General features: G+C 45.8%; 1 protein-coding gene across 3 annotated transcripts in view; it reads left to right on the top strand.

Annotated features, from left to right (window-relative positions):
* Window positions 1-11,293, top strand: part of LOC144763948 (interferon-induced very large GTPase 1-like) — a 317,067-nt gene extending 305,774 nt beyond the window's left edge. For all 3 annotated transcript variants that reach the window (XM_078649999.1, XM_078650000.1, XM_078649998.1), the window contains one exon: window positions 7,103-11,293. In XM_078649999.1, the coding sequence (XP_078506125.1) occupies window positions 7,103-9,405 (2,303 nt within the window). In that variant the 3' untranslated portion in view covers window positions 9,406-11,293. The remainder of the gene's footprint in view (window positions 1-7,102) is intronic.
* The last annotated feature ends 13,069 nt before the right edge of the window (window positions 11,294-24,362 follow it).

Raw genomic sequence — 24,362 nt, 5'->3', positions numbered from 1 at the left:
TCCACTCCCTCGGTCTGTCCATCAACAGCGAGAAGTCTCAGGTCGATCCAGCTCCCTGCAGGACCTTCTAGGCGCCACTCTGAATACTGGCGAAGGCATTCGTGTCTCACGAACGTCAGCTGCGGATTCTACGCCTAGTGGCTCTCATCCATTTAAAAGGGTCCGTTTCAGTTTATGCATTGAAGTCTTTTCTCGGGATGGCGTCCTCCTGCATCTCCCCGATCCCAAATTGAAGGCTCAAGAGTCGCCCAATTCAGGAGGAGCTGGACAAACAGTGGCATTTGGTCACCGGCTCTTTCAACAATCTGGTCCTGGTGACCGCTCGGCTGAGGTCAACTCTCCACTGGTGGGCTTAACTGTCAAACATCGCTGCCGGTACTTCTTTCCTAACCATCGCTCCAGAGCTTGTCCTTACCACGGATGTCTCCCTGGAAGGTTGGGGTGCACATCTTCAGGGGCTATCCATAAAGGGCAAGTGGACCCTGTCTTAACGTTCCTGGCACATCAACAGACTGGAACTAATGGTTGTTTTCCTTGCGCTCAAGTCTTTCCGTCTTCTGCTTCAGGGAGAATCAGTGCTCATTCAAACCGACAATACCCCCAGTATGCATTATTTAAACAAACAGGGCGGCAGCAAGTCACCGCTCCTCTCTCATCTGGCAGAGAGCATGTGGGACTGGGCACTCTGTCACCAAATTACCCTGACAGCGGTTGACCTACCAGGCATCTCCAACATCCTAGCGGATTCCCGCAGCAAGTCCGCGTCCTCGACCCACGAGTGGGAGTTGCATCAGCCGACTCTGCACTTCATATTTCAGCTGTGGGGTCGCCCAGACATGGATTTTTTTGCGAGCCCTGTGAAACGGAAATGCCCGTCTTATGCAAGCTGGCTTCCCCATCAAGGGTCGTGCGGCAATGCCCTTTTGATGGACTAGTGCAATCTATTCACCTACGCTTTTCCGCCGATCCCGCTGGTTCCTCGAGTGTTGTGAAAAATGCGGAGACAGCCATGCCACATTCTCCTGATCGCTCCGAGATGGCCTCTTCAAGCGTGGTTCTCGGAACTGCTGCTTTTCTCACAGTGCAAACCCATCCTCCTACGTCCTCGAGCGGATCTCCTCACAATGGATAAGGGTCAGATCTGCCATCCGGACCCCTTCTCTCTCAAATTATCGGCCTGGACCCTGAGCACCTTGAATTTGCCCACTTCAACATTTCACCAGCATGTAGAGACGTTCTTGTCAATGCGAGAGCCCCGTCCACAGTAAAGACTTACAAGCTAAAGTGGAAAAGGTTCTGTCACTGGTGTGCATCTGCCAACATCCATCCCGTGCACTCTTCTCCTGCTCAGCTTCTGCCGTTCTTTCTGCAGTTGGCTCAATCAGGACTTTCCCACTCCACTTTAAAGGTCTTCCTAGCGTCATTTGGCAGTTCTTTAAGGGTCTGTTCAGGATGTTTCCGCCCATTCTGCGTCCTCCTTTTACCTGGCATCTCAATGTTGATTTGGCGCAATTGATGAAGGCGCCTTTTGAGCCCATCCACAAAGTGGATTTGAAAATTTTGACCTGGAAGGTTGCCATTCTTCTCGCCTTGACCTCCTCTCGTCGCGTGAGTGATATCCATGCCTTTAACATTCAGCCTCCTTTCCTTCAATTCAAATCGGACTGTGTTGTGCTTCACACCAACCCGGCATTCATGCCTAAGGTGCCAACTGATTTTCACCTCAATGAACCAGTGTTCTTAAAGTCTTTTTTCGTTAATTCCCAATCTCCGGAGGAGCAACGTTTGCATTTATTAGACGTTAAGAGATGCCTTAAATTCTACATCGACAGGACAGCGCCCTTTCGTATGTCTGATCAACTGTTCGTTGGTTACGGATGCATGCGCAAGGGGCGTTCTGTTACCAAGCCAAATATTGCACGTTGGATTTCCTCAGCAATGTCATTCTGTCATTCAGTTTTTGCTTTCAGCATCCTAGTCCTTTTGTTTTTCTATATAATATTTTCTTTTATTCTGACCACGATGCTTCTAAGTAGTCCATTCTCTTGTTGTATTCCTGGGAGTGTGTCCTATGTACTAATGCAATTGTAAAATCATATTGAGCAGATTTAGGATATATCAGCAATCATTCCATAATTAGTTTTGTGAAAGTATCTTCCACAGTAGTGGTATCTTCTCTCTCATTTTGGATACTTTGGAAATGTTGATTTGACCTCCAGAATGAGTTTTCCAGGTCCTCTACAATGAGATACGATTTTCTCAAGGCTAAGGGGCCAAGTACGATGTTGGGACACCGTCGCAGAAATGGCACCGATCACCCTCCAGTCGGCAGTCCCGACTACCTGACTATGATGTGACTACACATGGTGCGGCCGCATTCCCACATTTCCCGTAAACCAACCATAACACATGCTCCCATAGGGAAATGGAAGTTTTGTGTTATCCCTGCACTCCGGGCCTGGCATCTGAAGGTCCTTGCCATAGGATGCAGCGATTAACAGGGGGCATATGTGCCCCCTCGGCCCCAACCGTGTGCCGCAATTGAAAGGGGGCCCTGCTAGAGCCCCCAAACACTCATTTCAACAGGGTTTCCGTGTTGAAAAATCCGGCATGGAAACCCTGCTGGAAACCATGCATTGTAATCCAGAAGGCTTAAATGGCTTCCCTTTGGATTACGGGCTGGTCTCCAACTGGCAGACAGGCCCCCTAGAGCCGTCGGAAGCGAGCCAGAATGACCAGCTGGTTTCAGTTCCGACGGGCTGTATTGTTATCAGCCAGTCGGAACTGAGACTGACAATGAGTGTCACAAAGTCTCTGAACTGAGGTCAGAGGCTTTCCGACACTCATGGTAATTGGCCCCTATGTCTATCTTTATCTTTCTTCCATCAAAATTTGTTTCAGCATTCACTAGCATCTCTACCCCAGCCACCACTTTATGAGAAATTGATTGTAGCTTTTTATTTACATCCCTTAAGAGGATTTATATAAAGCTGAGCTCTTTCTTAAAGTATGTTTATGTTATATGTGTTTTTTGACCTTCATGTACAATTAATTTGAATGGATCTAGATAACCCTTCTTGTTCTTCATATGTATCTCCAGATTTGTCAGAGCCTGTTAGTTTTTCCTCTGATACATCTGTTTCCATATCATAAAATTAAGTAAGCTCTTGAAGTTCAACTTTGTGTTCTTCCAATTTTAGTGTTCAGGTTGAAAAGTGTGGTAAATTAATTAGTTAATGGTAAAGTTGCCCTTATTAGTTCTCTAGATATGTGCCTCCATTCAAGTTGCAGAGAGGATCAGGGCCCAGATCCCATTTCAGTTCTGTGTTCTGCAGGTCTCATGTCTGCCTGGTTGTCCAGTCCCCCTCTCCAGGCCCAACATGGGTATGAGTGTACACAGGGAAAATGGGGCATAAAACGTTCTCAGTTAAAAAATTTGATTTGATTGATTTGAGCATTTATAAAGCGCACACTGCTTGGAGGCGTCTAGGCGCTAATGCCCTGAAATACAGCAAGGTTGGCACTGAGACTGGGTGTGAGAGGATTAGTTGACGAAGAGCCATGTTTTTAGTGCTTTTCTGAAGACCAAAATTGTTGGGCTGCTTTTTTATCCTGCTGGGAGCATGTTCCAAGTTTTAACAGTCCAGACCAGGAGACTTCTTCCACCCCAGTGAGCTCTCTTGAACCTGAGTGTTTGTAGAAGTTTGCAGTGAGCAGACATTATATTTCTAGGAGGTATGTTCCAGTTCAGTCGGTTCCTAAGATAGTGAGGACCGGCGGACCCATGGAGTGCCTTAAACGCTAAGCATTGGGATTTGAATGTAATCTTCTTGGTCACTGGGGGCCAGTGGAAGGTTTTCAACTTATACGAGGCTGGGTGAAATTTTTAAATTTCGGGATATCCAACAGCAGTCTGACCGCTTCTTTTTGAAGACACTGCAGCTTTTGAAGGTGCTGCATTTGGATCCCTACATACAGCGCATTCCCGTAGTTCAGTCTGGACCAGGCTAGTGCTGTCACCAGGATTTTTAAGGATCCTGGAGGAATGAAGGGGTGAATGTTCCTGATAATCTTTAGGCTGAAGAAGATTGAAGAAGTGAGGGAGCTGATCTGGTTATTGAAGATCAATTTATCCTCAAAGATAAAGCCTAGATTTTTTGCCTTAGGCACAGGGACTGGAAGCTCTCCAAAACTGGATGGCCACCATCTGGGTGTCCAAAATGGGTTATCCGTGCCAAACAGGAGAACCTCTGTCTTTCTCCCACTCATTTTTAGGCAGATCTGACTCATTACTCTGACTCATCCTCTGATGGACCTCATACAGAGATTGAAACGATCTGCTGTCTCTTCAATGTTGCTGGAAATGTATCTACTAGCTGGGTATCATCAGCATATTAGACCACTGAGAAGCCCAACTTCCTGATGATTTTAGCTTGAGGGGAAACATATAGATTAAACAGCGTAGGGCTTAAAGCCGAGCCCTGTGACACCCCACACGGGAGCGTTAACTGTTCTGAGGAAAATGCTGTCTCTGTACTATGTCCCTCCCGGACACCTGTATTGCGATGGGTCCAGAAGTTCCAAGGAGGAGATAAATGTTGTGAGTTGCCCATTTAGTATTTTCTCCAGCACTTTTGCTGAGAAGGGTATTCTCGAGATGGGTCTATAGTTGCTGGGGTCAGCTGGGTCGAGGTCATGTTTCTTCAGGAGTGGCTGAATTGACGCTATTTTCCAGGCATCGGGGAAGATGGTTGAGGAAATGATCTCTTTGAAAATGAGCCTCAATTGCTCGCTGACAGTTTCAGAAACCAGGATAAGTATTTTCGGAGGGCAGGGATCTATTGGGGCCCCAGATTTGGAGGACTTAACCACTTGGATGATCTGTTGTATGGGTGGTGGGGAGAAGGAGTTCAGCAGGTAAGGTGGGGAGGGTGTTGTGCCTGCTGGGGGCCTCCTCGTAGTGGTGTTGCCATATTCTCTAAGTACTTTGTACACTGCCTCAGTTTTGTCCCTAAAGGATTGGGCCAATAAGTTGCAGAACTCTGCGCTACTTTCCATCCTAGGAGGCTGTGGTAGTTTAGCTAGGCTTTTCACTGTAGAAGACACCTCCTTACACGTATTCTTTGCCTGTGAAATCTTATTGTAAAGTATTTGCTTTTTTCCTTTAAGATTCAGCTTCTTGTAGTCGGACAAAGATTGCATGTATTGTGTTTTATCAGTTGGGTCATAATTCAGTCTCTACCGCCTCTCCTTCCTTCTACAGATTTGTTTCTGGTTTCTTAGTTTGTCAGAGAACCAGGGTTCTGAGGGCTTCTCCCGCATATTGGAAAAAGTCTTTATGGGGGCCAGCGGGTCTACTGCATTTTTGATTCAGGTGGAGAACCTGTGGGCAGCCTTATTAGCATCTGTGGTGTGGTCGGGCTGTGTTGTAGAGAGGGATTCTTGTGAGGATGGGGCATCGATGTTACTCCAGTTCCGCCTCTTAACTGTGACACATGGACTGCACGGTCTTGTGGAATGCTGACTGATACTCACAGAGAGCATTATGGCATTGTGGTCTTACCATGGAACAGGTATTACTTCTGAAATTTTCAAACGAGGGTTTGACATAAATATACCGCTCAAGGTGTGTCCTGCATTGTGAGTGACCTGTTCAACAATCTGTCTTAGCAAGAATCTGGCCATGGTGTCCACCTAGAGGGCTGTGTCGCGGTCATCCTGTTTTTCTATGTTGTAATTAAAATCCCCCAATACTGAGAAGTCAGGTGTAATGCAGCTAGATTCAATGAAGGAACTAATGTAGTCTAAAAATGTGGTTCTAGCCCCATGGGGCCTATATAGAAAAAGGCCCTTGAACGTATATGTTTTTCTTAATGTAATCTGGAAGGATAAAACTTTACAATTTGGTGTGCTGCCTGCTGCCGAACCTGCAACCACCAGGTGGTCTTTAAAGATAATTGCTAGGCCCCCACCCCTCTTGTCAGCCCAATCTGCCCTGAGAATTGCGTAGCCCGCAGGGATGGCCAGTCTCAGATCTGAGTTTGAGGTTTTGTCGGCCCACGTTTCGGTCACAAATGCTAGATCAAGCTTATGCGAGCCTACCATCTCTGCAAATTTTATGTTGTGTTTTGCCAGGAAGATTGCATTAATAAGCATGCCCTGGAACACCTTTATGTCCCTTGCCTGGGAATGTTTGTGAGGTCTTGTAGCAGACCTATTTCTGATCTTGGCAAAGCTAAGGGGTAGCTTGCAATGATTACATTGCCTGGGCTCACTCTGTAGATCTAACAGTGGGCAAATAGACTTATTGTCTACCGGGTAAAGGGCCAGTAATTAATTTCTGGAGTATTTGTGGCCAGACCCACCATCTGGGAGGAAACGGCCAGGGGTTATGGCCCTGGGCCCTGTCCAGGTGCAGACGGGCTTACCTTAGGCGCGCCTTCGGCACGTCCACTCAGGCATCTTCCTAAGTAGGTGGTTGCGGCTGGATACTACACCATGCCCCACCCGGAAATGCCTGCGGTGCGCCGGATGTTACAGGAAGGGTGTGCCAGTTCTGTAACGCTCTCCTTGCAATCTGCACCAGCTGTGGCGGAAGAGGGCTTAGACCGTGGAACCCAGCCAATCTGCTGTGTTGGGATACAGGTGCCCCAGGAGTGTTCGAAAAAAACGAGCGCAAGGTAAATGGAGATTAAAAATATTAAAATGTTAAAATGATGCAGCCGCTCCTAGAAACAGTCTGAAATACATAAATATGAATGTTTTAAAAGTATGTTTAAGTAAAGAAAGGTCGCCACTCTAGGCTGTGAGACCCAAACCAGCAGCGGCAACCTTACCACTGGTAATAAAAGAAAAGATGGCAGCTATGAAACACATACTGTTAGAAGAATTTAAAGCCCATGGAGAAGGCTCACTGAATTGTAAGAAAGTGAAATTACTCATAATAAGCAAAATTAAATTTGACTTTAAATAATGAAAAATTAACTTGGCTTTGCCAATGCTTGTTCTGCCTGTCTCTCCTGACAACAGTGGTAGTAAGCGAATTATGTGACAGTTCCCAATAATTTTTTTTTAATCTTAATTTGAGCTTTTTTTCTTCCAGAAATGTCTAAAGAGAATGAGCTACCGCAGAAGTCAAATCCAGAAGACCATGGAAAGAAGGAACTTGAATTGGCGCTTGTGGAAGTGGGGCTGAATCCAGAATATTGGTTACCTAAATTAGAATCCAAGCTTGGCATAACTAATGTGAAGGCTATGTCAGATCTGAAATTGTGTATAAATGATCTATTGGACGCTTTGTTGGATGAAAACGTTGTCTTCAGTTTCAGGAATTCCTTGGAGATTGCAGCATACTACAAGTTAAAAAACATGTGTAGCTCATGGACATGGAAGTTGAGGAAGGTTTTTCTCGATCTACAAAACAAGCTGAATATTACTATAGGAAACGATGAACTCCAGAGAGTAGACAGAACTTACATAGAGAGGGGGGTTCAGGAAAGATGCGATTCCATCACGAAGAGCATGGAAACGTTCTTCAGTGAAGACAAAGACAGTAAGATGTTAATTCAGTGGAAAGCAAATACTGAAAACAGGTTGAGAAATATTAAGTATGATCTAATCGAACGAACAATCAAAATGGCAGAAGAGCAAATCAGAGTTAAAAGCAATAAAAGTACATTAGGCCAAATGAATAAAGTTTATGAAAAGCAACTGCTTGAAGAAAGCAAAAAAACAGCCTTGGGCTTTAAAGGTAAGGAACTGGGGGAAGAGGAGCTAAAAAATATTTTTGATAGTATCTGGCAGACTTGGCTTCAAAAGGTGATTTCTTCAATCCCCCCTGCAGAGAAGCCGAATGTTAAGGTAGAATTGCAAAATACCCTTCTAGAGCAGTTTAAAAGTCACTCTGATCTAGTTAACAAATTCGAAGAGTCTGCAACATGGGTCGACTTGACCCAGGAGTTTTCAAAGCTCATTTCAGCGACAAGAAAATATGTGCTTTGGGCGGAACGTTTAGACAAATCCCAGTTAAACCTAATTTCCCAATTGACAGAGTCCCTAAAACAAGATGTATCAGAATACATCAAAGATAAAGAGCAGAAACATGAGAATTATCGTATTTCTTACTTTGAAGAAATTCTGAACATCATAGAAGAAAAATTGAAGTCTGCATTTAATGGCTCAAAGTTTAGATTCCAAGCTGACTACAAAGTATATGTCTCCTTGTATTTGTGCCAATTTGCAGCAAAACGATTTGTTAAGCTGTCTGAATCATTTCAGAATGCACATGACCCGAAAACCCTTTTTGAAAGCAAGAAGGAACATTTCTTTCACGCATTCAAACTGTCATGTGAAGGAACAATTCGTATCGTGATATTTGTTGATTTCGTATGTACAATACTGAAAACGGCGATCCTTAAAGTAGTGTATAACAAGACTGCGATAGACATAGCAGGGGAGATGCGCTCAAACTGTCCAGCCTTCAATGGTAACAGATCAAAACTCGAATATCATCTCCTTCTGTCTTTAGCAGAAGAAGAAAACTTTGAGAACTATATGAGCTACATCAATCAGCCCAAAGAAGCGTTTCAGCGTTTTATAAAAAACAAAGTTTACAGTTATTGTTTTGTTGAAAACAAGAACATGGTAAATAATAACTTAAACATAACTCTTGATTCTTTTGAAAGGAGCGTTCTTAACATTATTAGCGATGTCACTGAAAAGGTTAATGGTAAATGTAGTAAAGTGTCCACCTGGTCAGATGAATTCTGCGCTCATATTAAAGGTTTGCTCATCTTTCAGAGACGTGATCTCAGTGTTTTTGACGCACTTGAGGTAAGAGACGTTCATTTTCTACAAGAAGCCATGACTAAGGCTTTCAACGCTATTGTTAAAGACCTGAGGGAGGGATTTGAAAAGGCTGATGACTTTGAGGAGTTTGAAAAGAAACCTCATGAAATGCTTTTTCATCAGTTGTCTGGATGCTGGGTAAAGTGTCCCCTATGCACTGCTGTCTGTACACACACACTCCTAGGCCATTTTGGAGACCACAGTGTACAGTTCCATCGCCCTGGATGTCTGACGGGTAGAAATTGGATCAACACTAGCAACTTTATTATCCATTTCTGCGCGTCTTTGGCAGCTAGTGATTATGAATTTGCACTAAAGAATGGGAGAAGATGTCCTTACAAGAGATATCGAGAAGCAGGGCCTGAGTATGCGTGCTGGAGCATCACTCCAGATGCCTCATCACTGTTATACTGGAGATGGTTTGTGTCCCATTTCAGGTCCAATCTAGAAACACATTTTGGTCTTAAGTTTTCAGGAATTGGAGAAATCCCGTCTCAGTGGCAAAGCATCCAAAAAGAATCTGTCATCGAAGAGTTAAGAAAACAGATGTGGATGTGATGTTCCTCCAGTGGGCGGCGCCATTGTCACCCCTGAGTAGCTTCTCTGTCAGTCTCACTGCATATAATGCTCCTGCTGCTTTAAAAGGGTACACTTACAGTTTCTGTGTAACACAATTTATCATCACAAATATTAGCATGTAGAACTGTGCACAAATGGCTTGCAAACTAGATCACAGAAGGCATGACAGGGAGGAGATGTGGCCTAACAGCCAGAGCTGCTGACTTTGCAAGTGGGAAATCAGGTGCAGGTTCCAGCCTCACCTAACCTCCTAAGATTCCTAAACTCTCAGGGGCTTGTAAATATGCCCCTCTGTGTCAAAAAAAATAAACAAAATTGTCCTTGTCCAACTTAATTTAGTGCTCATGTAAAGCACTGTGGTGCCTCTGGGACACGTTTGTGCTATACAAAATGGCAAAAATATGTTTGTATTAAAATAACAACACATATAGGGCTTGCCTTTGACGTACATTGTGCACATTTTAATGTCTTTTTGCAAGAATTTACAAGATAAGTAAAAAGAATAAAAATAAATAAAAGAGAAAATGTTGCATGATGGGCATATGATTACAAAAAATATATATAATTTAATACTGATCCAGAGCACTGCAATAGGCAATGTGGGATACTATTTATGTGTTGACTGCAGAACAGAGAGACCTGGATTTGAATCTCAACTTTAACTGGATTGCACTGTGTGATCCTGAGAAATTCTTCCTGCGCACCAGTGCTCCTACCAGGCCTTTTAGGAGTGATTAGAAATGAGCCAAAGCCCCAGTTATGAAGTCAACAGTGAAAATTGTTTGTTCAAAGGAGGTGCTTTGTGCAAATTATTAAGGTTGGAAGCAAGCTTTGTTTAGAAAGGAATGTGTGCAAATGTAGATGTTTCAAAGGCGCCTGCCCTTAACGATGGCTGTCAAAATACAGTAGAAGCTTCAGCGCCAGCTGTAGAGGGTCCCAAATTAAGTGTGATGGATCCGAGGCCAGCTTTTCCCACCATTCCCCAGATTATTAATATACACAGGCTGCAGCCAAGGCTGTATTTTATCCTCTCTAGTATCGCTCCGATGAATCATACGATGAGCTCAGCAGGCAGAAGGGCAAGAAGCACTTACATACATGCCAATATTTTAGCAGTGCTTAATTTGTAAAAAGAATGAGTGCCAGGGCTCCCGTCACGAGGCCACTGCACCTTGTACCACATATTGCCCCAGCCATGATGCCAATGACACAACCATTAACCATCACACTCCTACAAGTGTGACATTGTGCACTATTTCTGGCCCCCAAAGCTATAAGAATAGCTTGGGTGCAGACAATAGTAATTTTTAATGTATATGTAATTAATAATTAACTGTTGTTGTACTAATCTCTAAATAAACCAGACAGCGCAACCTTGTGGCAGACTTTCAAGAGCGCCAGTGTTGACAATTAAGTGCGGGTGCTGAAAACCGGAAACCACCGGCTCAAATTAAGCACTGCCTAATATTTTGAAAAAAATCTGGTGAATTTATTTTTACCCGTGACTTACATTAAAGCTGAGGAGATTTTAGATGGAAAACAGCTAAACCCTTTTTTAGTCTTAAAAGATCGACAGTCTCCAGTTCGACTCAGGTCTGTTCACAGATATGTGCTTACAAGATGAAATGGATGGCGTCCTACTTTTTAGTTTTAACATCCATAACAGGGCTTGAAGCTGTAATTGGAAACCTTAATGTCCACTTTCCCAAAAATATTTAGAAGACTGGTGGGCTAAGGTAACAAAATGGAGCTGTACAGTGGTGTAAAATAATAAAGCCAGCACTGCAAAAGTTTGTATCTGAACCTTCGGAAGCCATGGGATTAAATGAGAAGGAAATAATATAGATAGGACAAGAGAAATTGCAAATGAAGAAATACAAAATTAGAAGGGAGAACAATGGAGAAAGAATTCAACAACCTAAAAAGGAAGGTAGCATAGAGGAAAGTGAAAAAAAGAGATAAAATGGATGAACAATAAAGGCTAGAAGGGGATGAAAGGAAACTAGAAAGGCTCTTACCGAACAAACCACAGCTCCAGGTGTCTGTGAGAGGACGATTCTTTGCAGCTCTTAAAAACTAAGGGGCAGGTTTATGTCGGACTTGCGTCATGTTTACGCCGCCTTTGCGTCACCCAACGCGGCGAAAACGTGGCGCATCCCTGCGACCCATTTACAACGTGACGCATCTAGGCAGATGCATCACGTTGTAAAACCATGCGCCACATGTGGGCGTTCCGGCGCGGGCGTTTCGGGGCAGGTGCGCCTCGCAAAAATGCCTGCGTGAAATCTACAAGGTTTCACTCAGTCACTTTTAGGCCAATGCTGCGTCAAAACCCTGCGCCTGCTTGAAGCAGGCGTAAGGCTTGACGCAGCATTGTACAGATAGGGCACCCCAAGAGCATTGCTGGAGCTGCGTCGCGCTTGCGACGCAACTCCAGCAATGCGTCACCTTTACGGCAGCAGATGCGTCACGCATCTGTGCCGTTTTGCCCCATGGTGCGCCGCATTGTAAATGCGGCGCACCATGGGTGGCGGAGCTGCGGCGTACAATAACTGGCGTATCCCTGGGGATGCGCCAGTTATTGTAAATCTGCCCCTAAAGGAGGATTTTATCATTAAGTTGGCAAATGTTTCTTGATAAACGGTAAAGGGCTAATTTATGAGAGCCCCTCGTCACTCTTGCACCTCGTAAAGTGGTACATGCGTGGCCTCATGAATCTTGAGTAAGGCAACGCAGCACAAATCACTGCATTGCCTTAATCGGCGCCCGGGAAGCGTTTCATCTGTGCTATGGTAGGTTTTACCACGCAACTTCCATGGAATTTGACGCTACCCCAGATTTACAAAGTGATGTACACCTGAGGAATTGCCAAATCCATACGCCTCTCGAGGTGAGGCTTCACAAGTAGAAATATGTTTATTTCTCCTCGTCATTCTGCAGCACACATAGAAAGAGGAAAACACCTCTTAGGATTGTGTTTGTGCAGGAAGGTATCCCCTTCCTGCACAAATACAATCCTGAATGCAACTCAGTCACCCTTGCACCATGGGGCATGGGTGCCACGTTGGTGCTACGCTGCCGAAACAGCGCCAGCATATGAAGAAAGGACAGGATTGCACCGTATAGCTTAAATACTGTGCATTCCTGCTCTTTCACTTTGGCATAGGGCAGTGCAGCAGGGTGACTTGATGTGCTGCCCTATGCCAAAGTCCCATAAATAAGCCGTTAATAGCCTCACGAGATACCACTCGTCCATTGATGGTTATCAGAAGGGCTCACAGGAGGTGGCAAGGACCTGCTGCTATGGAGATGAAAGGGATGACTCAGTTCAGCCTAATTATAAATAAAATAAACTATGCTTAAATGAAAAGGTGAGCGAACGTCCATATTGAGGCTTTGACTCACGCCTCAAAGCACTTTTATTAGATCCTGTGATTGGCCGTGTTTTCTTGCATAGGGTAGAGGCGAGAGTAGAGAGGCCATTTTAAATAGGGGAGATTAATATTTATGGTTTTCCCTGTGCCAGGCCCGGACTGGCCTTTGTGGGCACCGGGCAATCCCCCGGTCGGCCGCAAGGGTGGGGGCCGGTTTTGGGCCCTGGGGCCGTTTTTATTGCAGAGCCGGTTTTGCAGCATAGCTGCAAAATCGGCCCTGTAACAAAATCGGCTGAAAAACGGCCCTTGCAAAGCACTCGCCCCCCTCCCGCCCGGGGGGCGGGGGGGGCGGCCAAGCACCTTGCCAGGGCCGGTTTTGGTTCCCAGTCCGGCCCTGCCCTGTGCCATCTGTCTAATGCTATTTTGGGTGCTTAAAATACCGATTTATTCTGCATTCTAGTTCCTTGCACACTGCTGGTTCCCTCCCACCAGCACTGACTGCTACAGTCCCTTCACAGAAAGAGTGTAGTGAAGAAGGTTGGGTGTGCACATGTGATTTGTTGAAATGCTGTCACTCACAATGAAGGGCAGCCAGTGGCTGAAGCGGGCTGGCCCAATACCCCATTAATGTATGCAGTGGAGGGCGGAAGCAAACTGGGAATGACATTTGAAAAGACCAATGGAGGATGATGGCTAGCTGAAAGCCAGGCCCGGACTGGCCGTTGCGGGCACCGGGCAATTCCCCGGTCGGCCGCAAGGGTGGGGGCCGTTTTTGGCCCCCTGGGGGCCGTTTTTGTGACAGGGCCGTTTTTGCAGCAAAGCTGCAAAATCGGCCCTGTAACAAATTCGGCGGAAAAGCGGCCCTGGCAAAGAGCTTGGTGGCATCCCCCCTCTCCCCCAGGGGGAGGAGGGGGGCCGGCCGAGCACTTTGCCAGGGCTGGTTTTGGTTCCCAGTCCGGCCCTGCTGCAAGCCCTTCTATGTATGTGTAAATGTATGTATTTTTACTAAGATTGTGTTTGGAAAACATGAGGCTAACAAGATTGCTAAAGCTGTCTGTAGGCCAGACCTAAACAGACAACAAAATACATATGCATGACAATTATTTTAAATGCATGAAATTAACAACCACATATGGAACTTGCACACCATTGTCATAGTTTGTTTGAAAAGAATGACTACAAATCGCATAACGCTGAAAGGAAACTTCATTTTTAACTGTGATCATTGTGCTCGACTAAATCACTAACAGGCAGAGCCCATGGAACATTGTTCTCCGCATTATGAAAGGATTTCAGCGCCTAACCAGGGGCAGGAAGCACTACATCAATAACAATTTCAATTGTAATCACCAACATGCTTGTATTGGAACAAATGCCTTGAATGTTCCCTGTGTGGGTGGCCTTTGTGTAAGTACTAATGGTTTCAATTTAATAAAATCATGTAGAAATGAAAAGAATGTTTAATAATGAACCATTTTAGCATGATTATGTTGTGCAGGTGTGAAGCCGATATTGATCTGGAGGTGAAGGTGTTTTTGTACTGCTTTCGATAATTACTGAAATAAAGTGATGCACCACATTTGCCTCATTTCCAGCTCTGCCTTTTTAATGCTTTCTGATTTTGTTCCTCTTTTCGTGCCTGTGCCGGGACAATTACTCTGACCCTTACAGAACAGATCACAATATTACATGTAGGTGATAAACTTGCACGAATATACTGAAGTATATAAACAAGAGAAGCATTGGCAACGTGTTGGACCTGCGATGGGCAAGCCCAGCACAAAGGGGGTAGCTTGGCTCAAGTGACAAGGCAAGTGAAGGCTATAGTGTTAAGCCGGCTCTGACCCAATAATAACTCCTTGTACATCCACACCAAAAAGAAGGACACCACACCACTGCTGTAGAAAAATACGATTTCTTTATATAAAAGTTCTTTGTTGTAAATAGGGTTGACTGGGAAAGCACATATACATTTCTTTTGGTCATACAGTTCTGGTAATAAATAGTAATAATAAATAGAATAACTTCAGGGATGAGTATCACAATAAATATCAGAATAAATATCAGAATAAATATTGGTTCATTTAAATAAATAACCACATGTTTCTTCTGGTATCGCTGCCACCAATTAAATACTTTAGAATCATTACATCTGCAATACGTTTCAAATGGGAAAGATAACTCTTACAGTTTGTGTTGATTTCAAGGACCATGTATACAGCTTCTCTGAGCACAAAATAAGGTTTGGGACTCTTTAATGATCATTCAGGGCGTATGCGCGTATATCTAAAAGGCAAGGAAACACAGTGAATACATCATTTGCACTCGGCTGTCACCAGGATAGGATCTCTGCTTTTGCCGGTGAAGTCTATGCGCGCCTATGGGCTTTAGCACCACTAGAACACAGGCGGCACCAGTTCAAAGTCTTTAGACTGACGAACGGGCTGCCGGAGAGGTCACACAACCTTCACGCACAGTCAAATGAATGCCGGTTCACAGTTCCTTCACAACGCTGCATTCACTATGAAGAAACGGGCCCACCTCGTATCGGCTGCAATCGGAATACGATTCAGTCGGGCACAGCACTTCTCTCGTCAGCGACGGGGTTCGCAGGGGCTCCACGGACCTCCCTCCGACTTCCGCATACAGGGTGGTTCCCGCCCACAGCTACAGCTCCCGGGTCACTGGGGGGTGGCAGAGACGCTAGTCCCGCCCAACGAAGGCCGGCCTTTCCCCGCCCCGGCGCACCACCTCACCTTCAATCTGCGCAGGAAGCGCTCTACGCTGGTGGGGCTCGGAGACGTCCGAGCTCCCCTCTAGAGGCACCTGTCGCGAAGGGGGCACAGCTGACGATCGCGGTCGCGGCGAACTTGCTCTCGCCTCGCGACTCGATAAATCGATCACAGTTCACCACCGGGGGGGCGGGGAGGCACACGAATCTGGCCACAGTCTTTTGGGGGCAATGAGGTACTCGCTGGGCAGGCGCTGTAGGCGCTAGATCACTTCTCACGTAGCTGACTGGAACGCCAGTCAGACACAACGCCAGTAACCCTTTGCTGCTCTACTGCCTGCGCTACCAGCCACCTCAGGGGTCAACAGGGCAGGTGTCAATCTGGTGTCAAGTCTAGAATCTCATCATCTCCTCAATCTACTCTTAAATCTAAAATGGCCGCCAGGGACTGGGCCTTATATAGCCAGTGCCCTGGGGAACTGGCACGAGCCAGAAGGTTCTAGAACCTTCTCTGGCTGTGACAATGACATGGCACTCTTGAGGGGTATTTAGGACACTCACAGCCACCGTACTGGGGTTCTAGAGCAGCCATTTTGTGTACCTGAGGAAAACAAAGGAATTCCTGTCAGAAATGCGCGCCAAACAAAGGGCGCCAAAACCTCAAAAGGCCAGGGTTCATGAAGGCTCCAATGGGAGTCACTTCACATGAGAAAAAAGGGTGTCCACCATTTTAGGTTCATTTATACAGGTTGACAACCCCAGTTTGTAATGCCACAGGTTTGGGCCAGGCGCCTTGTAAATAGGTGCCACAAACCTTGTGAGCAACTGCGCATCAAGGAACATCTAACCCCATGAGACAACACATAAAAAGTCCTGGTAGACAAATAAAAAAACGACAAATTTTGGGAGGTACAGGGGAACAAAAGAAATCATAGTGGTGAGGGGACTCTCAGAAGCAGACGGGTCTAACACAACGCCAATGGTTAGGTTTGTCTTGTGTATGGCGCATGCTCATGGACACACACCATATGCCTGTGCATATGCAAAACAGATGTATATCTTCACATATCCCTGCACACACAGATCAACACGCCTCCAGGCGGTCACACAGGCAGGCCACACGAGCCATCAGAATATTGTGTCCAAATTATTGCTCACAATAAATATTGCGTTATTTAAGTTAATAATAGAAAATCAATATAACAACAAAGGAGTGACTCAATAATGATAAGAAAGTGAGACACAAAGAAAACCAGTGGGTGTCAAGTGAAGAAATATCAGAATTGATTTTTATAAAACCCTCACTCACCCGTCTATTGGGTGACATGCTTCATCATTGGGTTAAATTCACCGGGCAAGCCAAGTGCGTGCCCGGTGTGCTACTACACCTGCAACTGCAGTGGAGCTGGTTACATATAAAAAACAGTGTGAACAGTGCTGGTGAAAAAAAGTGTAAGAATAAAAGAGTGCGAGCTCCAACCAAAATCCAACTTTAATAAAGGTTAATGCCGGCACATCCTTACAAATGGTCAATGGACAGGCTTGACTTTAAGTTTGAGTCAAAATGTCCTATTGGGTGCAACAAATGGTCGACATGTTTCTGCTCATGATGGCCACCTTGGCCGAGCTTTCATCAGGACCAATCTCCAACACTGGGCTGTATACACGCGCTAAGGCGTACCCTAACCTCAGTGTGATAGAAAAAAAGGTTCAAGACTCACGGTTTCTTATTACTGGATCACCCTGGTATATCCAGGTTTTTAACATCTGTGGAAAGAAAACAAGGAAACAACCAAACAAGCACTCATAAGTATGAAAACAATTAATGTGTTCCTTTAAATACCACAAATCGTTTTATAAGACACCACCGAGATCAGTGTTCTTCACCAATTGCCCTCTTAGTTTCCCAGGATGGAGATTTGTATTGAGGGTAGTCTGATTATATTTTAATCGGGTCATAGGTAAGAGTCCACTTATCGCTCTCATTAACAAACCCAAGGCGCCAATAAATGCGCCGGTATGTGTTTTGGTAATTAACCTAACACAATGCAACATTATTAATTATCACGATTTCCAAATGCGGATCACAAAGAATTGTGCAATTTAAAGTAAAACTATTAAAAACCAAACTACTCGCACTGTGGACGAGGAGGGCTATGTACAATAAGGAAGAGAATGTCAATTTATAGTTACATGAAGGAGGGATTCACTTCACTTCATGGGTCGGTGGCGGGGGTATTCTTCACACCGGAATCACCTAGTGGGGTAAATACAAAGAGGGCGGCGTTACGGCCCGCTCAAGGATAAAAAGCGGGTAAGACCTGGAACAGACACTCCCGCGTATCACCCACCTTCATTCCGATGGCTCCCCGCATCAACACCTACGTAGTGCACTACCACCGCCCGAATAATGGTGAGTGCGTAGTGCAAGCCGGGAGATATCACGTTACGTCCGGCACGTGATCATGCCGGCGAATCAGTTTTGACGTGCTAGATGACTTCAGACGTATGGTTTGTTTTCATCAGATCTTAAAGGGATAGTGAAGTAATTCTCTGAGTCCGAATAACTTTATCAGTCTTGACAAGTTAAACAATTAATTACGTCTAGAACTTGAAGGACTGAGCTATTTAAGGCCCAGCGGTGCCAGGGAACAACACCTAAAACCTTCGTGGGATACCTGTTCTGGCGCACTAAAGACAGAGACACGGGAGACTTCCTTCGGCGTCAAAGATCAGCGTTTATTACTGCAGGGAGGCAAAAGTCACAAGAAGTACAACAGAGTGTAGGTTCTGAGAGTCTGCTTCAAATTGCATATGTGGGTCGCTCTCTTTTATACAGGATTTTGTCATTGCACAATATGTAAGCAAAAGGTTACAACTCATTTCCCACAGTAAAATTCAAAGGATCGCTTTCATGTATTCAGAGCACCGGAACATAATTACATTAACATCACCAGTTCCAACTGTAAAAGCACATCTTCCCACCATTAGGTACATTCCACTTGAGTTGTAAATAAACAAGAGAAAGAGACAAGAACAGCTGCAAGGAAGTCAGACAGCAGGGAAGAGGGAGTGTGAGGATAATATTGGATGCGTAATCGTAGCCTAAAAGGACTTGATCCCAGCACGTGCGAGGCTGAAACAATAGACCGGCACGGCAGGATCACCCCCGAGCGGAGGCAACTGCTTTAGCAGTGTCCTCCCCCTACTCATAAAAGACGCATGAAAAGGCATATGCTTCTTCCGTGAAGCTTGGGAACAAAAGGGTCACGATGAGGACAGTTGCCTGTTCGCTGACTACGTGAGGGCAAGAAACAAAATGGATGCCATATCTAAAATGGAACCCAAGCGTCCATTGAAGAAACCTGTAAATGTGAGGAACTCTTCTGAGTAGTATGGCGAAAACGCGTACACTTACACAACTCGTCATTTACGGTTCATTGATACCACATTCGTCCATATTCGGCAGTGCCCAAAACGTCGTAACGATTTTTACGGAACCTCAGACACTCCTTTTGCCCTCATGTAGGCAAGAACTAGTCGAAGTCGGAGTCGATCTCGATATTCATCAGATCATTCAGATGTTGTTGGAACATACTTCTATCCATCAATGTCTCCTTGGAAACGGGTGGCCTTCTTATACACGTTGTAGCACAAAGGCCACATAAGGCAGGACCACACTGTACACAAAGACAACACGTGAACAGAAATGTCACGACAACCCCTATGATCATCAGAATCTTCCAACCCCAAGTCGACATTAGACCCCAAAACCATCCTAGAAGCGTCCAATCTCCCTCGTCCTCGTGTATGGACTCCGAGATTTTGTGCAACTTGGAGATGGCTTGATAAACCGTTGGAGCGTTATCAGGTATGAATATGCAGCAGCTCGAATGGATGACCTTGCACACACCACCTCTATCTGCTAGAACAACGTCTAGAACCATACGGTTCTGTAACGTCATAAGCCTATCCGCTTGAAGCTCTGCTGTCAGATTACCAAGGGCGCTTGTAGTTATGTTAGCAGTTGACTCTACTACACGAGTTAACTGTCTCAGATTTCTGCTATTGACCATGGGGCCCCAAAACGGTAGAAAACCCTTGAAGAAGTCTCCTGCTTCTTGACCGGAAGTATCCTCTTTACTAATGACACCTCTCACAACTCTGGTTTTGTGATAGTCGGCAGCAACAGTGAAAGTCGGGGGCAAGAGATTTGCAATATAGCAGGTACCTGAGAAGTCATGTGGTAACCACGTATATGCTCGGTCATAACATACAAAATAGGTACCCTTGGCAGTCAGAAAGACAGGGGAAGAGAGCATCGGTAGAACGTAAGTATCCACACAAGCACTCTTCCCAAGCTGGGCTCTTGGATTTTGGCCACGCCCTTGCAGACAAAAGTGGCCTAGGTGAGGTACAATCCAGATTGGAGACGAGCTTTTAAGCTGCCTCTCACCCACTGATATACTATACTCAGCCTCACTAAGGTACTTATAGGTTTGCACCTCCTCTTCTGGGATAAGTGACGTATCGAAGATATCTCTATCTCTATCTAGATCGGCAATAGCTATCATGAGAGACTTGTGATACGGGCCAGGACCAAAGTTTGCTGAGCGTGGCTCTCGATGGGGGTAGGAATCTAGTGCACTACGGAACATGGTTTGGAATGCCCGAACTGACCCTTGGGGGCTGTACGGAAGGACCAAATATGGGATACCCCTGTCCATGGTATGTGGCATTAGCCCACACACCCAACAGTTTGTAGTATTTACCACCAACTGATGCTGATGCAAAAGTTGCACAAAGGAATTGTTTCTAAATTCTGCACGTCTGACTTGTTCATGTTGGGGCAGGAGATGAAAGGAATGTGGAGAAACAGTGGAAGCGAAATTCAGATTATAGGAAGGAGGAGTAGGTGAAATGGAAGGTAATAATAATTGAATCCCAAAATATACTCCACCCACCAGTAGCATTGAAACGGTTAGGAACAACATAAAGATCTGAAATAGAAAACATTTTGTACAAAACACTTTTGATCTTTGCGCCAACATTTTCTCTCTTTCCGACAGCTTCGAGAAGTCCATCCTCTAAAAACCGTCCGTGACGTTCTTGACGCACTTCGTTCTGAGTAGCGATTGCCAATTCCCAGGAGTTCCCAGAAATCGACAAAAGAAACCGACCTAGTGTCGATAGCTGCTAAACAGAAGGAAGTACCCGCACGGCCCTACGGCCAACCCAGATGATAGGTTAAATGAATTAGAATCAATTCAATAATAGTCTCTTAGCTGCATGAAAAGAAAAGGTAAACACAATATATAATGTCCACAATGTTCATGACAACAGTAAGGGGTACTGTAAATTCAAAAAGGGAATAAAAAACAGAACTCTTTTATTTGTCCTTAACGCGCGGTCGAAGAAAGTATCGACTTCTCCCGGGTTGAGTCTGATCTTCAAACAGTGGATTGGATGGCGAAAGAGTGTTCGATTGTCCAGGCAATTGTTCAGTACTTATATTCCCCAACGTTGAAGGAAGAGAAATTGTTTGAGAGGAATCAACAGGGATGTCAGATAACACTGAAGTGTTCCCTATGGTCTGAGCTTCGCTAAATGGGACAAAGCGCTGGGGAACGTCAGTTTCAGACGAGGAAAAACCGTTACGTATCCATGTGTCTGCCGGCAGAGGAAGCGGAACCTTCTTGGTGTGGGTGGCATGCACCCAGTGTTTCCGTCCCTCCAGTCGAACCGCCGTCCTCGTTGCTAGTAGCACCTGGAAGGGTCCCACAAATCTCGGCTCAAGATGGCGTTTTCGTCCGAAATTTCTAGTGAGGACCCAGTCCCCTGGTTGGAGCCGATGACCAGGACCCTCTGTTTGTGACGGCAGAGCCTCAAAGACCTGTTGATGAATCAAACTCAATTTAGCAGTCAGATCATATAGATAATCAATTAACATTGGATATTCAAGTCTGTTCAATTCTTTAGGTCTCGGAACCCCCCAAATGTTCGCAGGGCGGCCGAACACAATCTCATATGGGCTAAGCCCTACTCGAGAGTGTACAGTAGCCCTGGTCGATAAGAGAGCTAGAGGCAAAGCGTCAGGCCATGATAAACCAGTTGTTGCCTGAATTTTAGCAAGTTTTAGTTTCAGGGTGCCATTGTATCCTTCCACCAAACCCGCTGACTGAGGATGATTAGCACTATGAAATTTCTGGGATATTCCTAAACCACGACACACATTCTTCATCACGCTTCCCACAAACTCACTTCCGTTGTCCGACCATACAATCCGAGGCATGTCATACCTGGGGAAATACTCTTTTAGCAGAATTTTAGCTGTGGATAGGGCAGTATTATCCTTAAGAGGGTAAGCCTCAATCCATCTGGAGAACGCACAAACCACAACCAGCACATACTTTAAATTACTGCATCTCTCCATGTGGATGAAGTCCAATTGGATAACTTCGAAAGGACATGTAGGAGGGGCAAAATGACCAGGTGGAGTGTGGGTGCCCTTACCGGGATTATGCATCAAACATACCATGCAATTCTTAACCACTCTCTCTGCACATTTAGTAATCCCATCATTCTTCCATATGGGAGACAACAACTTGCATATGCCCTTCAAGCTAATATGTGCTGTGCCATGGGCCATTGTAACAACAGGAAGCACATATGCATCCGGTAACATCCATCTCTGTTTCTCTGACAAATCAACCCAACATCCATCCTCATCTAATTTTCCCGTGCTTTCTTTCCACTTAGTCTTCTCCATTTCAGTGGCCTCATTCTGTATTTCTTTCACACTCTCCACTGTGTCCTCACACATACTAGTTTCCGCAGGCCATCTCACTGAACTTGTAACATACATTCGATTTGTCAGATCTTTCGCTGTCTCCTTAGCAGTCTCATCTGCAAACGCATTACCACGACAAACATCATCTGTCACTTTTCGATGCGCACTACATTTAATTATGGCCACCTGTTTAGGCAATGTGAGTGCATCTAAAAGGTCATTCACAAGCTGTCCATGCTGAATCTTTGTGCCATGCGACGTTAAGAATCCTCTTTCTCTACCCAGGGGTATTCTGACCACTCTCCGCTCTGGCTTCGTTTTGAGGTTGGAGTGGAGGCGGTGGGCAGAGTAGCTCCCATCAATCCGTGGTACCTTACCTCCCCCGAGACCCGCAGCCTTTTGCTTAAGTCTTTGGACGCGTATTTTCTGGATAACGAGGGGTCGGTTTCCTCAGCTGTGTCCCTATGGGAGGCCTTTAAGACGGTGATTCGTGGGCAGGCCCTCTCCCTTATTGTTGAAGCTAAGCGGGCGAGGAATATGGAGGTGGTGGACCTTGAGGGAGAGATTTCTGCATTGGAGGAGGCTTTGGAATCTGGTGTCACGCCTGCGAAACTCCACGCCCTGGGCCTGAAACAATTTGCCTATAAATCCATGGTCACGGATGCTGCTAAATTGATGTTTCGGGAGCAACAGGGTCGTTTGTATGATGTGGGTGACAAAGCGGGTAAATTGCTGGCATGGCTGGATAAGAAGGAGAGAGCTAATCGTGTGGTACCCGTGATTCAGTCTTCGAGTGGTGTGAGTGTGACGGACCCGATTGGTATAGTTGACCGTTTTGCTGAGTACTTCCGTGTGGTGTATACCCCTGTGTCTGTGAGAGATGTGGCTGACTCTCGCCTTCTATTGCGTGATATAGCTCTGCCCAGTGTCTCAGACTTGGATCGTGTAGCGTTGGACTCCCCCTTTACGGTTGATGAGATAGCCACTGCCATCCGTTCACTCCGTTCGGGCAAAGCATTGGGCCCGAACGGGTTGCCAATTGAACTGTACAAGTTACGTCCCGACAGAGTGGCGCCATATCTTCGCGCCATGTTTTTGGAGTCCCGGGAACGGGGTATTCTCCCTTATGATCAGCGATTGGCCACGATAGTTGTCATCCCCAAGGATGGTAAACCGCGAGACCTTTGTTCATCCTATAGGCCCATATCCCTGCTGAATGTAGAACCCAAGGTGTTGGCGAAACTCCTGGCGTCCCGCCTCCTGACGGTCATTAGTGGCTTGGTCCATCCAGATCAATCCGTTTTTATTCCGCATCGCAACACGGCTCTGAACCTACGTCGTCTCCACGGCGCGATTGCGAGGGCGGGGCTTCTGACAGAGCCGGCCATTTTGGCATCGTTGGATGCCTCAATGGCTTTTGACACTGTGGAGTGGCCTTATCTTTGGGCGGCTCTAGAGAGGTTTCGGGCCTGAGTTTATTGGTTGGGTCAAGTTATTATATGCGGAACCTCTGGCACAAGTAGTGGTAAATGGTAGAGTTTCGGCCCCTTTCACCCTTGGTAGGGGTACCCGTCAGGGATGCCCCTTGTCTCCGTTGCTTTTTGCACTCGCCTTGGAACCTTTGGCTGCTTGGCTTCGGTGGGAGCCTTCGCTCAAGGGGATTCGCTGGTCTCCGGACTTTGAGGACCGCGTGTCGCTTTACGCGGACGACATTCTTTTATATCTCACCTCCCCGCGTAAATCTCTGACAGTTTTGTTTGACGTTCTCACTTCCTTTGGTGCCAACTCGGGCCTCGTTATTAACTGGGCCAAGTCCTGCGTGTATGTTCTCTCGGGTGTTTTACCCCCATTGCCGAGCAGACTTCCTATCCAGGTGGTCCAGTCTGGCTTCAAATATTTAGGGATTTTTATTACGTTGGACTCTTCGCTCCGATTTGAGCGTAATCTCCTCCCCCCGTTGCTTCGATTGCGACTGGACGTGGCCCGCTGGCGTAAGCTTCCTTTGTCTCCTCTGGGCCGGGTGGCCCTGTTTAAAATGATG

This window comes from Lissotriton helveticus, chromosome 6 (assembly GCF_964261635.1).
Source record: "Lissotriton helveticus chromosome 6, aLisHel1.1, whole genome shotgun sequence".
Classification (NCBI taxonomy): domain Eukaryota; kingdom Metazoa; phylum Chordata; class Amphibia; order Caudata; family Salamandridae; genus Lissotriton; species Lissotriton helveticus.
This window is presented reverse-complemented; position numbering and strand designations above follow the sequence as displayed.